We start from the raw sequence: 13,854 nt of genomic DNA, 5'->3' as shown, positions 1-13,854 counted from the left end.
AATCTTAAATCATGGGTGATGGTGAGACTTGATGATGAATGATGAACTAACAGCTGACTCTTGTGTTAATGTACAGGACGATCAAGTGTTATCTTTGTGTCATTAAACAGCTGTCTTTTAAATAGATATTTGCGGGGACTGATGGTAAGAAAATCTTAATTCCTCTCCAACTGGAACTTTCTCAAGACCAAAAGAGAAAATAAAATTGCCATAAGTGCTGAAGAAACGTAAAGGTGACATTTCATCAAGAAAGTCCTTTGATACTCAAAAATAAATGCAGGCATAACAGAATTTATGCCAAACACGAACCAGCAACGTGAAGACCTAACTCTATTGGTTTTTAACCCGTAGTGTGGATTAACGATCTGGAGCTGCTTTATTCAATAGTTTACCATTTATTGACCTCATAAACAAAACAGAACTGGAAAAATACTGTCATTTTTTCCACAAAAAAAGATTGTTTTAATACATAGTAAATCTAAATCAATGGTCCAACCCAAATCCCATCATTCTGTGTACAAATAACACAAATTTACACTTTCAAGTCCAATTTAATGTTGCAGGTGATTCGCTAGTCATTCCTATTAACTTCTGCAGAGAGCAGAGTCCAAATCCCATGCATTGCACATGCATTATGTAACACTAGCTCATTAGCTAATAACTAGTTTGTTAGTTAAGCGTGAGCTCGTTAGCTAATGTTAGCCACCAAACCTCCTTGGTTAGGGTCAGGACACGGTTATGGTTAAGGTTATGAAACATCAACTGTGAACCTAACGTTACCTTGCTTGCTAACGTGTGTTTGACCAGAGACAGTTTTTTTCCAGCATCTGTGTCATTTATTCACTTCAATAGGAGAAGTGAATGTGAACTCATATTATGACCAATTCTTTAGCCTCATAGCTGCCAAAGTAAATATTGGACCCATTTTTCACAAGCGACACATCTTCCCAATTTTGTGAAACCAAAATGAGATTTTTCAGAAAAAAAAAAAAAAAAATCAGGGGAAACTTTGTTCAGACCTGTCTCTGTCTCAGAAACACATTCTCGTTATGTAACCTTTGCAAAACTAAATATAAACACATCATGTAAATATAACCTGGATAAATTCTGAAATTGTTAGCCCATTGGCGATCACATCCTCCCATCCACACAGCTTTCACAACGCCACGCCCACTCAGGAGACAGGAAGTACCATTTAACACCGTTGTAAGGCATCTTCCTTTGTATAGACAATCTTCGGTGTGACCCGTCCACCACCCCATCCTACACTGCGTTTGTCTCTGCCTTTAACCTGCATCTCTGCCACAGGCTTTCTCCTGTCAGCTGCATGTAACACTGGGCTTTGTCGTATTTCTCTATTGTAAAGTCGTGCAGTTTGTGTGCAGATTGAAGAGGCCGGGCTGAGCTGCTATTGTATCACAGGTGTGTTTTTACCAGGGATTTTTATTTTAGCAGCGCTTCAACGTGGCTCAGCCAATCAGAACTGAGAACAACAATGAAGGCACCTCTTTTACAACTCGTTTTCCCTCATAGTTCTTAGAGTCACACGCACTGATTTAAGTTTTAAAAAGAACTTGAAAGGTTGAACAATTTCATACAGGGGGAAATAAACTGCCAAGTGATATGGTCAACTGTGCTGGCCTTGGTCGTATGGGCTAAAGAGGAAATTGTTTTTCGTTTTGTTAAATCCCTACAATTACAAATGAGCCTGTTGATAGCCCGTGTTGTGTTATTAAAAGTGCATTCGCCCTCTCTTCTAGACAGACGCACCTTGCAGCAGCGTTGTTCTTATAAATTCAGTGCTGCTTCAAGTCCCGCAAAAAAAAAAAAAAAAAAAAAAGGCACGCCAAGACTTGAGCTTTTTTAGTCTACTCCACAAGAAAATGTACAGGATATACAAAATAATTAGTCCAATAGCTAAAAAAAACTCCTCCTGATCCTCCACATCTTTAAATGACAGATCACAGGCTAGGCTATGTAGCGGCCAATTTCGTTGGATTTAATTCACTTTAGTCGGCAGCATTTCTACTTTAAAAGTATGCTGAAGGCTTAATGTTAAAAAAAAATGGATTTTAAAAGCTCATCTAATTGATTGCAATTACACTCAAAAATAATAAACGAATCCAGTCAGCTCTAAACTTGTCCGCTTTATATAAAAAAGGGGGCACTGGTCTTTATTAAGTATGACTTTTTTAACATAGCCGTCTAAATCGAGATTGCTTTTTGAGTGAACAGACTCGGCAGCGATTTGGAAAAAAAAAAAAAAAAAAAAAAAAAAAGCCTTTCACCTTGTGGAGAGCGGCAGATCCGAGCCGGAGGTGTGGGTTAGATTCCCAGGGCAGGAGGAGCAGGACTTTGCGTGACAAGCCGAGGGAAAACAGGAGTTTCTGTGGAAACGTGTCCTGCAGGCATACATTAAAGTGGACTCTTTCATCTTTCATGCCTCTGGTCTGCCTGCCCTGCCCCGTGCATGTATGTTTAATCATATCAGATGGTCCTCAGACTCCGTGGGGACAAACCACAGATTGTCCCAAATTGATTGAAAGAGAAAGTAGTCATTGAGCAACATCTTATTTTGTTACTGTTGTTGTTTCTAAGTATATCTTCTAAGTATTTTTTTTTCCTACGATTATTATTATTGTTAGTAGTAGTAATAGTAGTAGTAGTAACAGGGGGGTTTGCGCCAAAACAAAGCATCAAAAAAGCCATTAGTCCTATAAAATCGAATTTTTAAGACCCATCATTTGCTTGCTGATTTATTATTTTTATTTATGTGTATTTTAACTATGGCTGTGCAGAAGAGAAGTTTCATGAATGACAATGAATGGCATTAACAAAGCATGGAGCAAGCCAAAATAACTCATCCCATCTTCAGGAAATTTCTATTACCTCTGTTTATATGTTTGTATACTTCTTTGATTTTTTTTCATATATATATATATATATATATATATATATACTTATAGACATTGCCCCACATTTTAAAGGCCAAAAAATCCATGACAGCATTTTTAATTGGTAATAATGACTAATATATAGATGGGGATCTATATTGTATATGTTACTTTATATAACATATGAGACCGTCTTCAAGTGTTTATTATCAAAATTAATAACTCACATTTCTTTGCTCATTATGTGCCTTTTGGTGGAAGCAGGGGTCCTACAGGCAGGCTGAGCAGGCCTCACTGTAGCCGTAATGGCCCGGGTATTCCCAGCCATCCTTCAGGAGCATGATTTATTGAAAAATATGGACCCTGTGTATAAGCTAATATGACAGAAGTGCTTTGACCTTGGGGGCAGTGCACTCTCCAGTCAGCTGTTACATTCAGCGCACTCCGCTTCTTTCTCACGCAATTCCTGTGTTTGTGAGGGACTTCAGACATCAGGGTTATTTCAAGTTTATAGGCAAATACAATCTGAGCCACCCGGGTCAGTGAAAGTGTGCTGGGGCACAAGCAAAAGATGCCTCAAATGACACAAAAAAAGCTCCACTTTGAGTTTTTCTAAGTTGAGAAGTTCTGAAAGCCTCTATTAGATTTAAAGTTTGAACATGGGGTTTGTTTGTTTTTTAAAGCAAGATGAATTGATTTATTAAAAAAAAAAAAAAAAAAAAAAAGTGGTCACAGTGTTATTAAGCTGAAATGATCTGAAGAATCAAGTGCTGTCTTGACATCTGACCTCAGTTCCTGGCACAGCTACAGGCATTAGTGGAATTACGCGGCGCAAACACAACCTGTCTTGGAAGCAGCACTGATGATTGCTCATTGATCTGATGTCCCATAAGCCTCGGTATTTGTGGTGGGCCTGTAATCCATCAGAGGTGCTGCTTCATTCCCACCCCACAGGGATAAAACATGCTTCCTGTGTATGTTGTACCTGCTGGCGGCTGCACTTATCTCATGTGATTAACCTTGAGTACTTAAACTTGCACGCATGGGAAAGAGCCAATGATTGTTAACGCCGGGAGTGCAAAGTGAAGAAAGGCGAACAGGCTCGGACGAGTTTCCAAAAACTTACTTTTTGTGAAGATAAAGCACATAATGAGACGCTATTAAAGGCCATGAAACCGATGCGGCATATGATCTGTTTCTTTAAACCTGCGGCTTGAATGTTTCTGACTTTTGAGGAGTAAATCTTTGGTCTAACCTCCCCCTCTCCAAACAAGGAGAGAGAGAGAGAGGGAGAAAGACAGGGTGCAGTTTTGTGGTATTAAGCTGTAATGTGCTTAAAATATCATGCCTTTTCCTCCTTTGTGCGGAACTGACAAGCTGTCTCTAACAGAGGTTAATTTGCTGTTAAAGGGTTAAACAAACTGGCATTAGCAGTTTATTCCAGGCAAGACTCAAATGACTTTCGTTTGAAGCTCCAAGATTAGATCCACACCAACAAAGCGATACAGCAAGGTCGTTTTCGTTAATTGTTTTTTGTGCTGGTCCACTCAGGCTTTTTGCAATCTGTTGAATAATGACCAAAACCAAACAGCTCCCAGAATGCCTTTTGCTTTGTGCAGATGAACCGCGGCTCTGGGTGCACTGAGGTGAGAGCTAATAGGGATTAAGCTGGAGAAGTATGTGTCAGTTTGAATGGTGGTGATCTGGAGTGTTCTTTTGGAGTTCCTGAGCGAGCATAAAATGCAGATTAAAGAGCACTCTGATAAGTGACAGCAGCAGCCCCCGAGTCGTGTTTTCATGTGGGGTCCGGCGCTGACCCGCTTGACATGGACTGCACTGGAAACGACGTGGTTAAAGTTTCAGCGGACTGCCGTGAACCCAACATACACCACAGTGGAAACGGGACATGGGGGGAAAGTAGAAGAGTGGAGAATATCTGGGAAATTCATCAATAGCTTCACGTTAGATAGGACATAAAGGGGCCTTCTGGTTGACTGCCTCTGTTTAGGCCAATCCAAGATGTCTAGACCTTGCTGACCTCATATGCACTATTGCATTCTGGGCCGTGGCTTTGACCTCAGCAGCCTGCACCACCACAGTGGCCTATTATTGTCTCTCCCTGCGCAGTAATGATACGGAGGATTCCCAACAAGACTATTAATACAGTCATCCTCTATAATCCGCATGGCATATAGTATATGGAAAGACAAACATACATTACTAATGATACGGGATTGGAATTCCATCTGGATGAGACTCGCAGCGGTTTTGTTATGGATGAGCTGTCTCAAGATTAGCACTGAAAATCAAAATAATCACTGGGCAGACGGCAGAATGAGAGTTTGAACAGGGTTTTTTTTTCAGTTATGTACATTTTCACTGCGAGAGCTGAGAGCTTTTCAAAGGGATTAAGTGATGAGAGTTAATGTATGATTAAGAATGTAATCTTTTCCAAGAGGTAAATAAGGATAACAATGCTAGGCTGTGGATGCATTATGATCGAGACTGGAAAACGCCTGGAAAATAAACCTTACAGTAATATAGGAGAAGTGATTATAGTCTGGAAAAGTAACTAATATTAATATATATCATCTTTCTTCATCACATCCTTTCACAGCAGTGGTGCAAAGTACAATATTAGACATGTTGAACATCTTGAACAGCCTGAAACAAACTGTTATTTTTGGCTGTTGGCAAAATAGAAAGAGATCATTTCAAGGCTGTATCCAACTGCCTTAAAAACCTGACTGTCTGAATTATTGTTTGAGGAAATACTGCAAGAAAACAGTAGAATGTAAAAGTTTCTACCATTCATTTTTTTTTTTTTTTTTTTAAATCTCTCTTCAATTTTTCAATTTAATCATATTTGTCTGTATGGTTATAGGTTTTTGAAACAGGACTGTCCAAGCTGGGGCTCTCCACAAAATATTGCAAATGTTAGAGTAATAGAAATAAAATATGACACAAGGTTAACCACCTTAACTCTGCTGCTCAGTGTTTTCATCACTGCTGCTCGCAGTCAAGCTTTGTACAAACTAACAGGGCTTTAATTTAAGTTCTAGTGGAGATGCCAAGGTCTCCAAAGACACCAAACATGTGCTGGTGAATTACAGAGAAATATGTATAAAATGATGCACAAAACACCTATATATTTTCTGTTTGATGTGATGCTGCAGCCCACAGATACAGAATATGTAACACTGTTGTACAATATGGGCAAACATGCTTTGTTATTGCTGTTTTTTTTATGCTACTTAAATGGAAATTCAAAGAAAACAGGAGTTTAAGGATTTAAACTAGTAATTTTCTTTAACAAGCCTGTATTTGAACCAGAATGGTGTCCATAATTAAATTAACGCCAACTTTTCACATACTACCTGAATGCAGCTTACACATAAAATGTTAGATAAGAGTGACAAACTCTTATATGTTTTGCACCTGAAATCCTCTTGCACATTGGGAACACAGTGACTCTGGCCCTGTTCAACTGTTTACTCAGCTAGTAGAAGCCAGAGTATCAGGTCGATATTTGCAAAGAGGCTTTCATAGAAGTCAATTTAGTGGTACAATAATGAACAATTGTGAGCTTTGGGTAATTCCTTTACTTACACAAAAGGTTTGTTGTTCTCTCCTTCTCATGCTGTACACGGATTAAACTGATTATTATTTCTCCTTTCTGATTCTTTGAGTACAATTAATTGCAATGCTGCATGGCATTTGCAACACTGCAATTAGCTCCTGGAAAAAAACACACTGTTACATTCAATCTATTGTTGATCAATACCGCTGAAAGCTGGAATGTTCTGAACAGTTCCTTACGGATGAAAGTAAGCTTTTCATAGTGTTTTAATCCTATTATAACTCAAACTCATGGTGTTTTACTCCACTGGTCGCAGTTTTTTTTTTTTTTTTTTTTAATGCCAAGCGGACTTTTTTTTTTCCAGCTTCTGCGTTTCTTTACTGGTGTTTCCACTGACGCTGAATTCAGTGGGACCTGAGGAACGTGTAAAATTATTATTGCAGAGGGAAAAAATAGCGTTTTATAGATTTTATGGGATGAAAACAAAAATGTGCGCAGAGGAAAGTGTGTGTTGCGGGGCAGGAGGGCTTGTCTGTGTCCATCAGGTTGAAAATGAAACAAGATGTTTTGTGGTGTGTGGGCTGGAGCTGGACCCTTTTCCTTTTCCTTACATTTGAATTAGGCTACCGATACTTGTGTAGGCAGGGCATAGTTAATACAGAACTGCATATCTATAAACTATAATCTATTAGGTGGCATATTATTTTTCATATTTTTTCGTGAGATTTCCACGCTAGAATTAATTTAGAGGGTGTTATCCTTTCCCAGGAAGCGAGTTTAGTGAGTTTGTTAACCCTGACAGGAGGCAAACCCTTGGTCTTCAGTTCCAGAGAGAGGGCTAACTTAAACTCTGGGTCAGATAACATGGTGACTTGCTTTGTGAGCCTGACCTGCTCAAGAAGCCCTGACTTTCTCAGTTTCCTCGTTGGTTCAGTTCAAATCAAAGCGCATATAGAACCGGGTTAACTATCGGAGGTTTATTTTGGGCTATACTTATATTGGGCTGAATATTCGTTTATTTATCAAGAACTAGCCCCTCTAAGGATGCCAGTCATTTCTCTGAACAGCAGTTTGTGTCTTCACATTCAAATATCAGGCCGCACAGCGCGAATTCACTGCCAGCTCAGAATAAAACCCCTGCAGGTACTTTTTCCACTGAGACTCTGTGCACACAGACACCTGTCAGTTTGTTAGGGCATAGGTCCTGCACTGAAATGTGTATGACACTTAATGTCTAAAAAAAAAAAAAAAAAGCATCGACTAATAACTCTATCACTCATGATGTGATTGGTCGCACTGATAGAACATAATTCTTGTGATACTGGAGATTAGGTCTACATGTTAATCTAATATAATCTGAGTGAGCGCAGCTGCAGGATGGAGATGGAAAGTGAGTGTTTTGATTTGTTTAGTTTTGTTTTATTTTGTTCGGTTTGGTTTGGTTTGATTTGGTTTGGTTTGGTTTTGTGGGCTACGTATAGTCTGGGCGTGTTTTAACAGCATTTTGGTGGCTGTGGCTTAAATTTAGGCTACTCAGCTACATTTGTTGTGGTAGTTTAAATACAAATACTGAATGCTGTTGAGTCAAGATAAAAAAAATATATATTTGTCCAAAAATCTGAAATCTACTGGATTTAAAGCTCGTCGCCTTTTTAAGTGCAAATCACCAAACGCATGCGGCTATTATTTATATATTTCATCTTCAGTTGCTGTCCCCTGTTTTTTTTTTTTTTTTTTTTTTTTTTTTTTTTTTTGGACGACGCCACCAGCCTGGTGTGCACAGTCACATATCATCCATTGAGGAAATGTAAGTCTGGTTAGAGATGAATTAATGGACAACAATGAATAAAACTTTGGGCTATGGTGTCAATGTGGTTCTACACATGACTCACTTTTTTTTTTTTTTTTTTTTTTTTTTTTTTTTTTAAGATAAATGTGCACCGTCTGCATACAAACTCATTAATATGTTTACATCCACTGGATTAAAATGGACTCCCTGCCTTTTATTCATTGATGATAGATAGATAGATAGATAGATAGATAGATAGATAGATAGATAGATAGATAGATAGATTGGCTATTTATAAAAAGTCTAATAGGCTATAGGCTATTACACCTCCTCGGTGGACATGGGGCCTTCTGCGCATAAAACTGGATTTCAAGGAGTTTCAGGGAATTTCAAGTCAAATTATTTTTTGGGCTTATTTTGGGCTTTATTTTACTTCGCACCGTGGGGAAGGCCTAAGATTTGACGCCTAAGATTTAAATCCACTGTGATTAGGCCTAAAGTAGGGCTAACATGTGACAGGCCTACCCACACTCACAGGGAATCATGTTCACCAAGAAACATGACCTTTTTTTTTTTTTTTTTTTTTTTGCACGCTGCAGTGTGAGGATACACCGAGCAATATGATCGGTTCAATTCTTGACACTTACAATGCCAACATGCTATTCATCTAAACATATAATTAAAATAATTATTAAATTCTGTAATACTACTACTACTACTACTACTACTACGACTACTACTACTACTACTAACAATAATAAGAAGAAGAAATTCGACTCAAATTTGTAGGCCTAGTACTCTGTAGGTTGTAGGCTTATGTGCCCACTTTCTCATTGCCACTTTCATCACTTAGCCTACAGCCTATTTTATAAGTTATAAACTCTCAAAGATTTGTTGTGTCTGTTAATTGAACTAAGGCTTAAAGTATAGTAGTTTAGGCTACTGCAGTGTGTTTTTGCTCAATAAACTTAAACCGTTTCCCCTGTATAGCTAATGAAGGAAAAATAACAGCATTAGCTATAAGACATGCCTTGTCAAAGAGCCAGAGCCTCAGTGGGGGTAACCCTTTCACTTAAAAAACCCTTACACTTAAAAAAAAGAAAAAAAAATTATTTGCCAGAGAGTGGCCAGTCAAGCGCCTCTCTCGTTGAGAAAAAAAATAAAGTGCATCAGAGAAAGATTTTTTCACGGTCTTGGCTTCTGCTACATTAAAATAAGAGTGTAATTAAGAGCGTAATCTGCATGACACAGTAAATTTATAGTGCGCATAATAAATATACAGTGTGCAAGGACCGATGTAACCAATAGGCGGTACTGTGCCATTCTCCATGAAGCTCTGCATCTTCAGCCCTGAGGACAAGACTGTATCTCTGCTTTGGTTTGCTCCCTAATTGACCTAAATAAAGCATCTCTGCGACCCCCCCAAGGCGGACTATCACACAGCGAACAGGAGGGCATTAGACGAGGAATTCTCTGATTTTTCTGAAGTAATTCTCCTCGCTTTATGCTCTGCTCAACCTAAGACGAAATTTCTGGCTGGATCTCGCACAACCGGACAACTGGCTCGGGCTATGCTGGCTCTCATGGATCGCGTCGGTGTGGCTTGTGAGGAGCTGAAGACACCACTGCTGGGAAACAGAAGAAATCCACGGGAATGACTTTATAGTAGCTACAGCGCCATAATTAAAAGGTTAAAAGCGGGTGGAAAGGGACAAATAGAAAACCTCAGTATGCTTGACGATAAAGCGCCGAGATCACAGCGTGGTCCTGCTTCGAGAGGCTCGTCGTTTTACATTGAGAATTTACTTGGGACTGCAGACAGAGGGGTTTCCGCTGAGGACCGGACTGAGGCCACGGAGCCGAAAGAGACTGTCCACAGACAAGTGTCCTCTCCGGGGCTGGAGACGCGACGTCTGACCGGCACCGACTTACTGAACTGGTGCGAGACATCACCCAGCAAGCCGTACAGCAGCTCAAGGAGTGAGTGTCGAGTTTGTCCTGTGTAATCTGTGTTTTTTTTTGTTTGTTTGTACTCTAATCGATCAGCTATGGGCGCAACAATCATAGTTTGTATATTACGCCTTTCATATATTGGCGCATCTTCCATCTAATGCTGTATAGCCTATGTGGATAATCAGGATCAGACTAAGCCAGACGTGCCAAACGGGGTCGTGACAGCAATTATCTGTGATGTAACATATCAGCGACCATTTGCAATGGTAATTTTCTCAATTCAATAACGTTAAAAATAATTACATAATGCAAGAATCAGTCCCTACCCCATGCGTAAAAGTGTACACGCATTATTTGGACCGGGGCGACGGGCAACCGTCAACCTCTACATTTAACAAAATCACATAAAATCTAACTCTGATGCTTCAAATAGACCAGTAGTGGACATCATATCTGCTATAGGCGAATACGTGAAAGTCTGTTTACTCGTGCGTAAAACACAGCAACTCTCCAAATATTACTCCATAGGTTGTAGCAGCCTTTACGCTTTTCACAGTAATCTCACCACGGTGCTTCAAATAGGGTTTGCCAGCAGTGCAGAGAGTTGATGCATAACATAGGCTATTTATAATATTGGAATCAACAGAGGGCACGAATGTGTGTGATTCTCATGCTGTTAACCAATTTGAAAGATGCGAGATTTTGTGCAACTAATTGTGGGCATCTCCAGAGTGATGGGTGTTCAACATTTGCAGACTTCTCCCATAACATCCCTCTCAGGCCCACAGTATCAGCACAGCCACTCGGATGAACGGGGACTCCCTGTGCACAGCAGCGACCGGGATTCCCCGACTTTATCTAGATCTGCGGAGGACGGCGAAGAGCCGGAGGAGAGAGGAGACTGCAGTGTGACGGACGGCAGAGAGGAGGAGGACGCGCGGTCCTCAAGCTGCACCAGAGAGGACGGCAGTGAGACAGGTGACACCAAATCAGTGAAAAAATATAAATAAAAAATCAGAACTATTACGCACCCTTTGGTCTGCAGAAATGGAAACTCATCACGCATGCGCTTTCCCCGCGAATTATTGCCTCACACACAGCAAAAGCATAGCCGTTACCATAGCAACCGATTTGATACACACCTAAACAAATGTCGCTGTCAAAAACAACTCGGGAAAAACACACATCAAGTTTTAATGGTGGATGTGGCTGTAACCCAGTTTTGGCTTTGGTATAATTGTTCTTGTCAGAAGGTGGTGGACGGTATCTGTGTCAAAATTTAGCGTCTGAGTTTTACATCTTACATTGTCTTTTAAGTGATCTATATAGAGTAACATTATTAAGCGTTAATTGTCTCGAGATTAGTCATCGTCTTGTTTTGGCTGCTTTTCGGAGGCCTAAAGCTCTCCTTGTCCACCTCTGAGGCACCTTGACCTCTGCAGGCCTGCCTGGTGATACAGCATCCACTTAACACAGAACTGCCTACAAATATAGGCTACGGACTGTGTCCATTTCCGGACACACTCTCTAACATTATTTCGCATCCTTTGGTACGATTTTGTGTCCGATGATGATGATGATGATTACTCTACCAAGTGGTCCGACTTCACTCATTAGAGACATAAGAGACTTGAATGGGCTATACCCACAGTCTACAATTCATACAGCTGTCTGAAGATGTGAGTATATGGGAAAGGCTAATAGTCAAGGTGATTTGAGGGATATTCTATTTTAAAACTGGGCACTATTGGGCAGACTAATGACTTGTTTGAAAATGGCCTAAAATTATGGGAAAAGGTCAAACTGTGAATGGTTAGGCCAACTACCCGAGGCCATACAGTTCTTTCTATCTATCTATCTATTTATCTATTTATTTATTTATTTATTTATTTATTGGGGGATTATGCTGAATTGGATCCAGTAACTTTAAGTCAAAATTGCATCTCTCCCTCTCAGGTGACACGAAAGCGGCGCGGAAGAAGAAGACGCGCACGGTGTTCAGCCGCAGTCAGGTGTTTCAGCTGGAGTCCACCTTCGACCTGAAGCGCTACCTGAGCAGCTCGGAGAGAGCAGGGTTGGCCGCTTCCCTGCAGCTCACAGAGACCCAGGTCAAGATCTGGTTTCAGAACCGCAGGAACAAGTGGAAGAGGCAGATCGCAGCGGACATGGAGGCCAGCGGAGCCGCCGTCCCCTACCCGGTCCAGAGGATAGTCCGGGTTCCCGTGTTGTATCGCGAGAACCCCCCGCCTGTGCCACTGACCAGCCTGCCTCAAGTGTCGCCACCCGTGGTTGGCTTCTCTAGTGCTATTAACTATCCTCTTACCCATTTCGCTCACCCGGTGTCTTTCCTAACTTCGCAAATGACTGGACTGGTGTGACTTTAATACATTAAAAGCGGGTAGTGGGGTGGAGATGCTGCTGGTGGTGGTGGCTCTAATGATGTAGGCCTATATGCTGCAAAATGTCCATAGTAGCATTTGGTTTCATATTTATGTCTTCAAATTGCTTTATTATTGAAGGAAGGGGTCAGATAAGTCCACTTGTCTTGTTTTATTGTTTGTTTGTTTTAATATAGGCAATACTCCAGGTTATTGAATTATATCCCTCAAAGAAGTGGATTTACATCGGAGACAAGTGAAATTATCCCACCTCTCTGTCAGATTTTTGTTTTCACGTATTTTATGAAAAATCAGATTTAAAACTCAGTGCAGGCCTATTTGGTTCAAAGATGGATTTTTTTTTCACTGCAGTAGGCTGACCAAAAATCCTGTCCACTGGTCCAAACTGTGGACATTTCACACAAAGTCACAGAACTGTCAGCTACTCTATTTTGTGCTGATTATTCACACAAAATGTATGAATGCTCCACTGGGACATCTATGCACTATAACCTTTGATTGGGCTTCGACGTAGAAACTTGACAGACGTTTGGGTGTTTGTGTGTGTGTGTGTGTGTGTGTGTGTGTTTTTTTTTTTTTTTTTTTTTATAGCGAAGAGCATGGGTATGTCATACAGCTATATTCTTTGATTGCCACATTCTTCTTTTTTAATTTAAAATAATTTCTTACAAACTTTTGTACACTAATATGTCCACATGTGAATAAAATAGTTCGTTATGCACACAGTGTCTTGTGGTTTCCTTGACAGGGCAGCTTTTGCACAGGTAGAGCGTTTGCCTGCATATGCAAGAAGTCAATGCATTCTCCACGTATATTTAAGATTTTAATGCTGAAAATATGCAGCCACAGTGACAAAGTTATTGTATGTGGGCAAGAATAGACTAACTGGCCAATTCAGAGGTTGGATTACATTTACAGAATATGCCTACACACCTCTTGGACAGCCGAATAGGCTTCCCTGGAATAAATGACACGAAAAACAAAAAGCACCGTAGGCTATAGAGTGGCCTTTGTTTTCCTATTTATTGTAGCTAGGAGAAAAAAATATACAGTCGCGCAATATATTTAATTCCCTGTGCATTACGGTGCATTAACCAAGCAGGCATAATCTCAGATGACAGAAAAGTGTTTAATGCTAGAATTTTGCAGCCAGATGTAAATATGCATCCCGCCCTCATCTGCCCCTCAACTTCACCAATCAAAAGCTGCTAAACCACAGTCTTCCGGTTCATTGAATAA

The 13,854-nt window shown here is 40.3% G+C and overlaps 1 protein-coding gene across 1 annotated transcript; it reads left to right on the top strand.

Annotated features, from left to right (window-relative positions):
• The first annotated feature begins 9,654 nt into the window (after window positions 1–9,654).
• Window positions 9,655–12,638, top strand: LOC115377089 (homeobox protein HMX1-like). Its single transcript, XM_030076967.1, has 3 exons — window positions 9,655–10,243; window positions 10,997–11,194; window positions 12,173–12,638. The coding sequence occupies exons 1-3, from the start codon at window positions 9,994–9,996 to the stop codon at window positions 12,592–12,594; spliced, it is 870 nt and encodes a 289-aa protein (XP_029932827.1). The 5' UTR covers window positions 9,655–9,993; the 3' UTR covers window positions 12,595–12,638.
• Window positions 12,639–13,854: the final 1,216 nt, after the last annotated feature.

This window comes from Myripristis murdjan, chromosome 18 (assembly GCF_902150065.1).
Source record: "Myripristis murdjan chromosome 18, fMyrMur1.1, whole genome shotgun sequence".
NCBI classification, from domain to species: domain Eukaryota; kingdom Metazoa; phylum Chordata; class Actinopteri; order Holocentriformes; family Holocentridae; genus Myripristis; species Myripristis murdjan.
Note: the sequence above shows the minus strand (reverse complement) of the source record. Positions and strands in the feature narration are given on the sequence as shown.

Coding starts and splice junctions, on each gene's coding strand:
- LOC115377089 (XM_030076967.1), top strand. CDS start 9,994: ATGCTTGACGATAAAGCGCCGAGATCACAGCGTGGTCCTGCTTCGAGA. Junction 10,244..10,996: donor GCCGTACAGCAGCTCAAGGA/GTGAGTGTCGAG, acceptor CATCCCTCTCAG/GCCCACAGTATCAGCACAGC. Junction 11,195..12,172: donor AGAGGACGGCAGTGAGACAG/GTGACACCAAAT, acceptor TCTCCCTCTCAG/GTGACACGAAAGCGGCGCGG.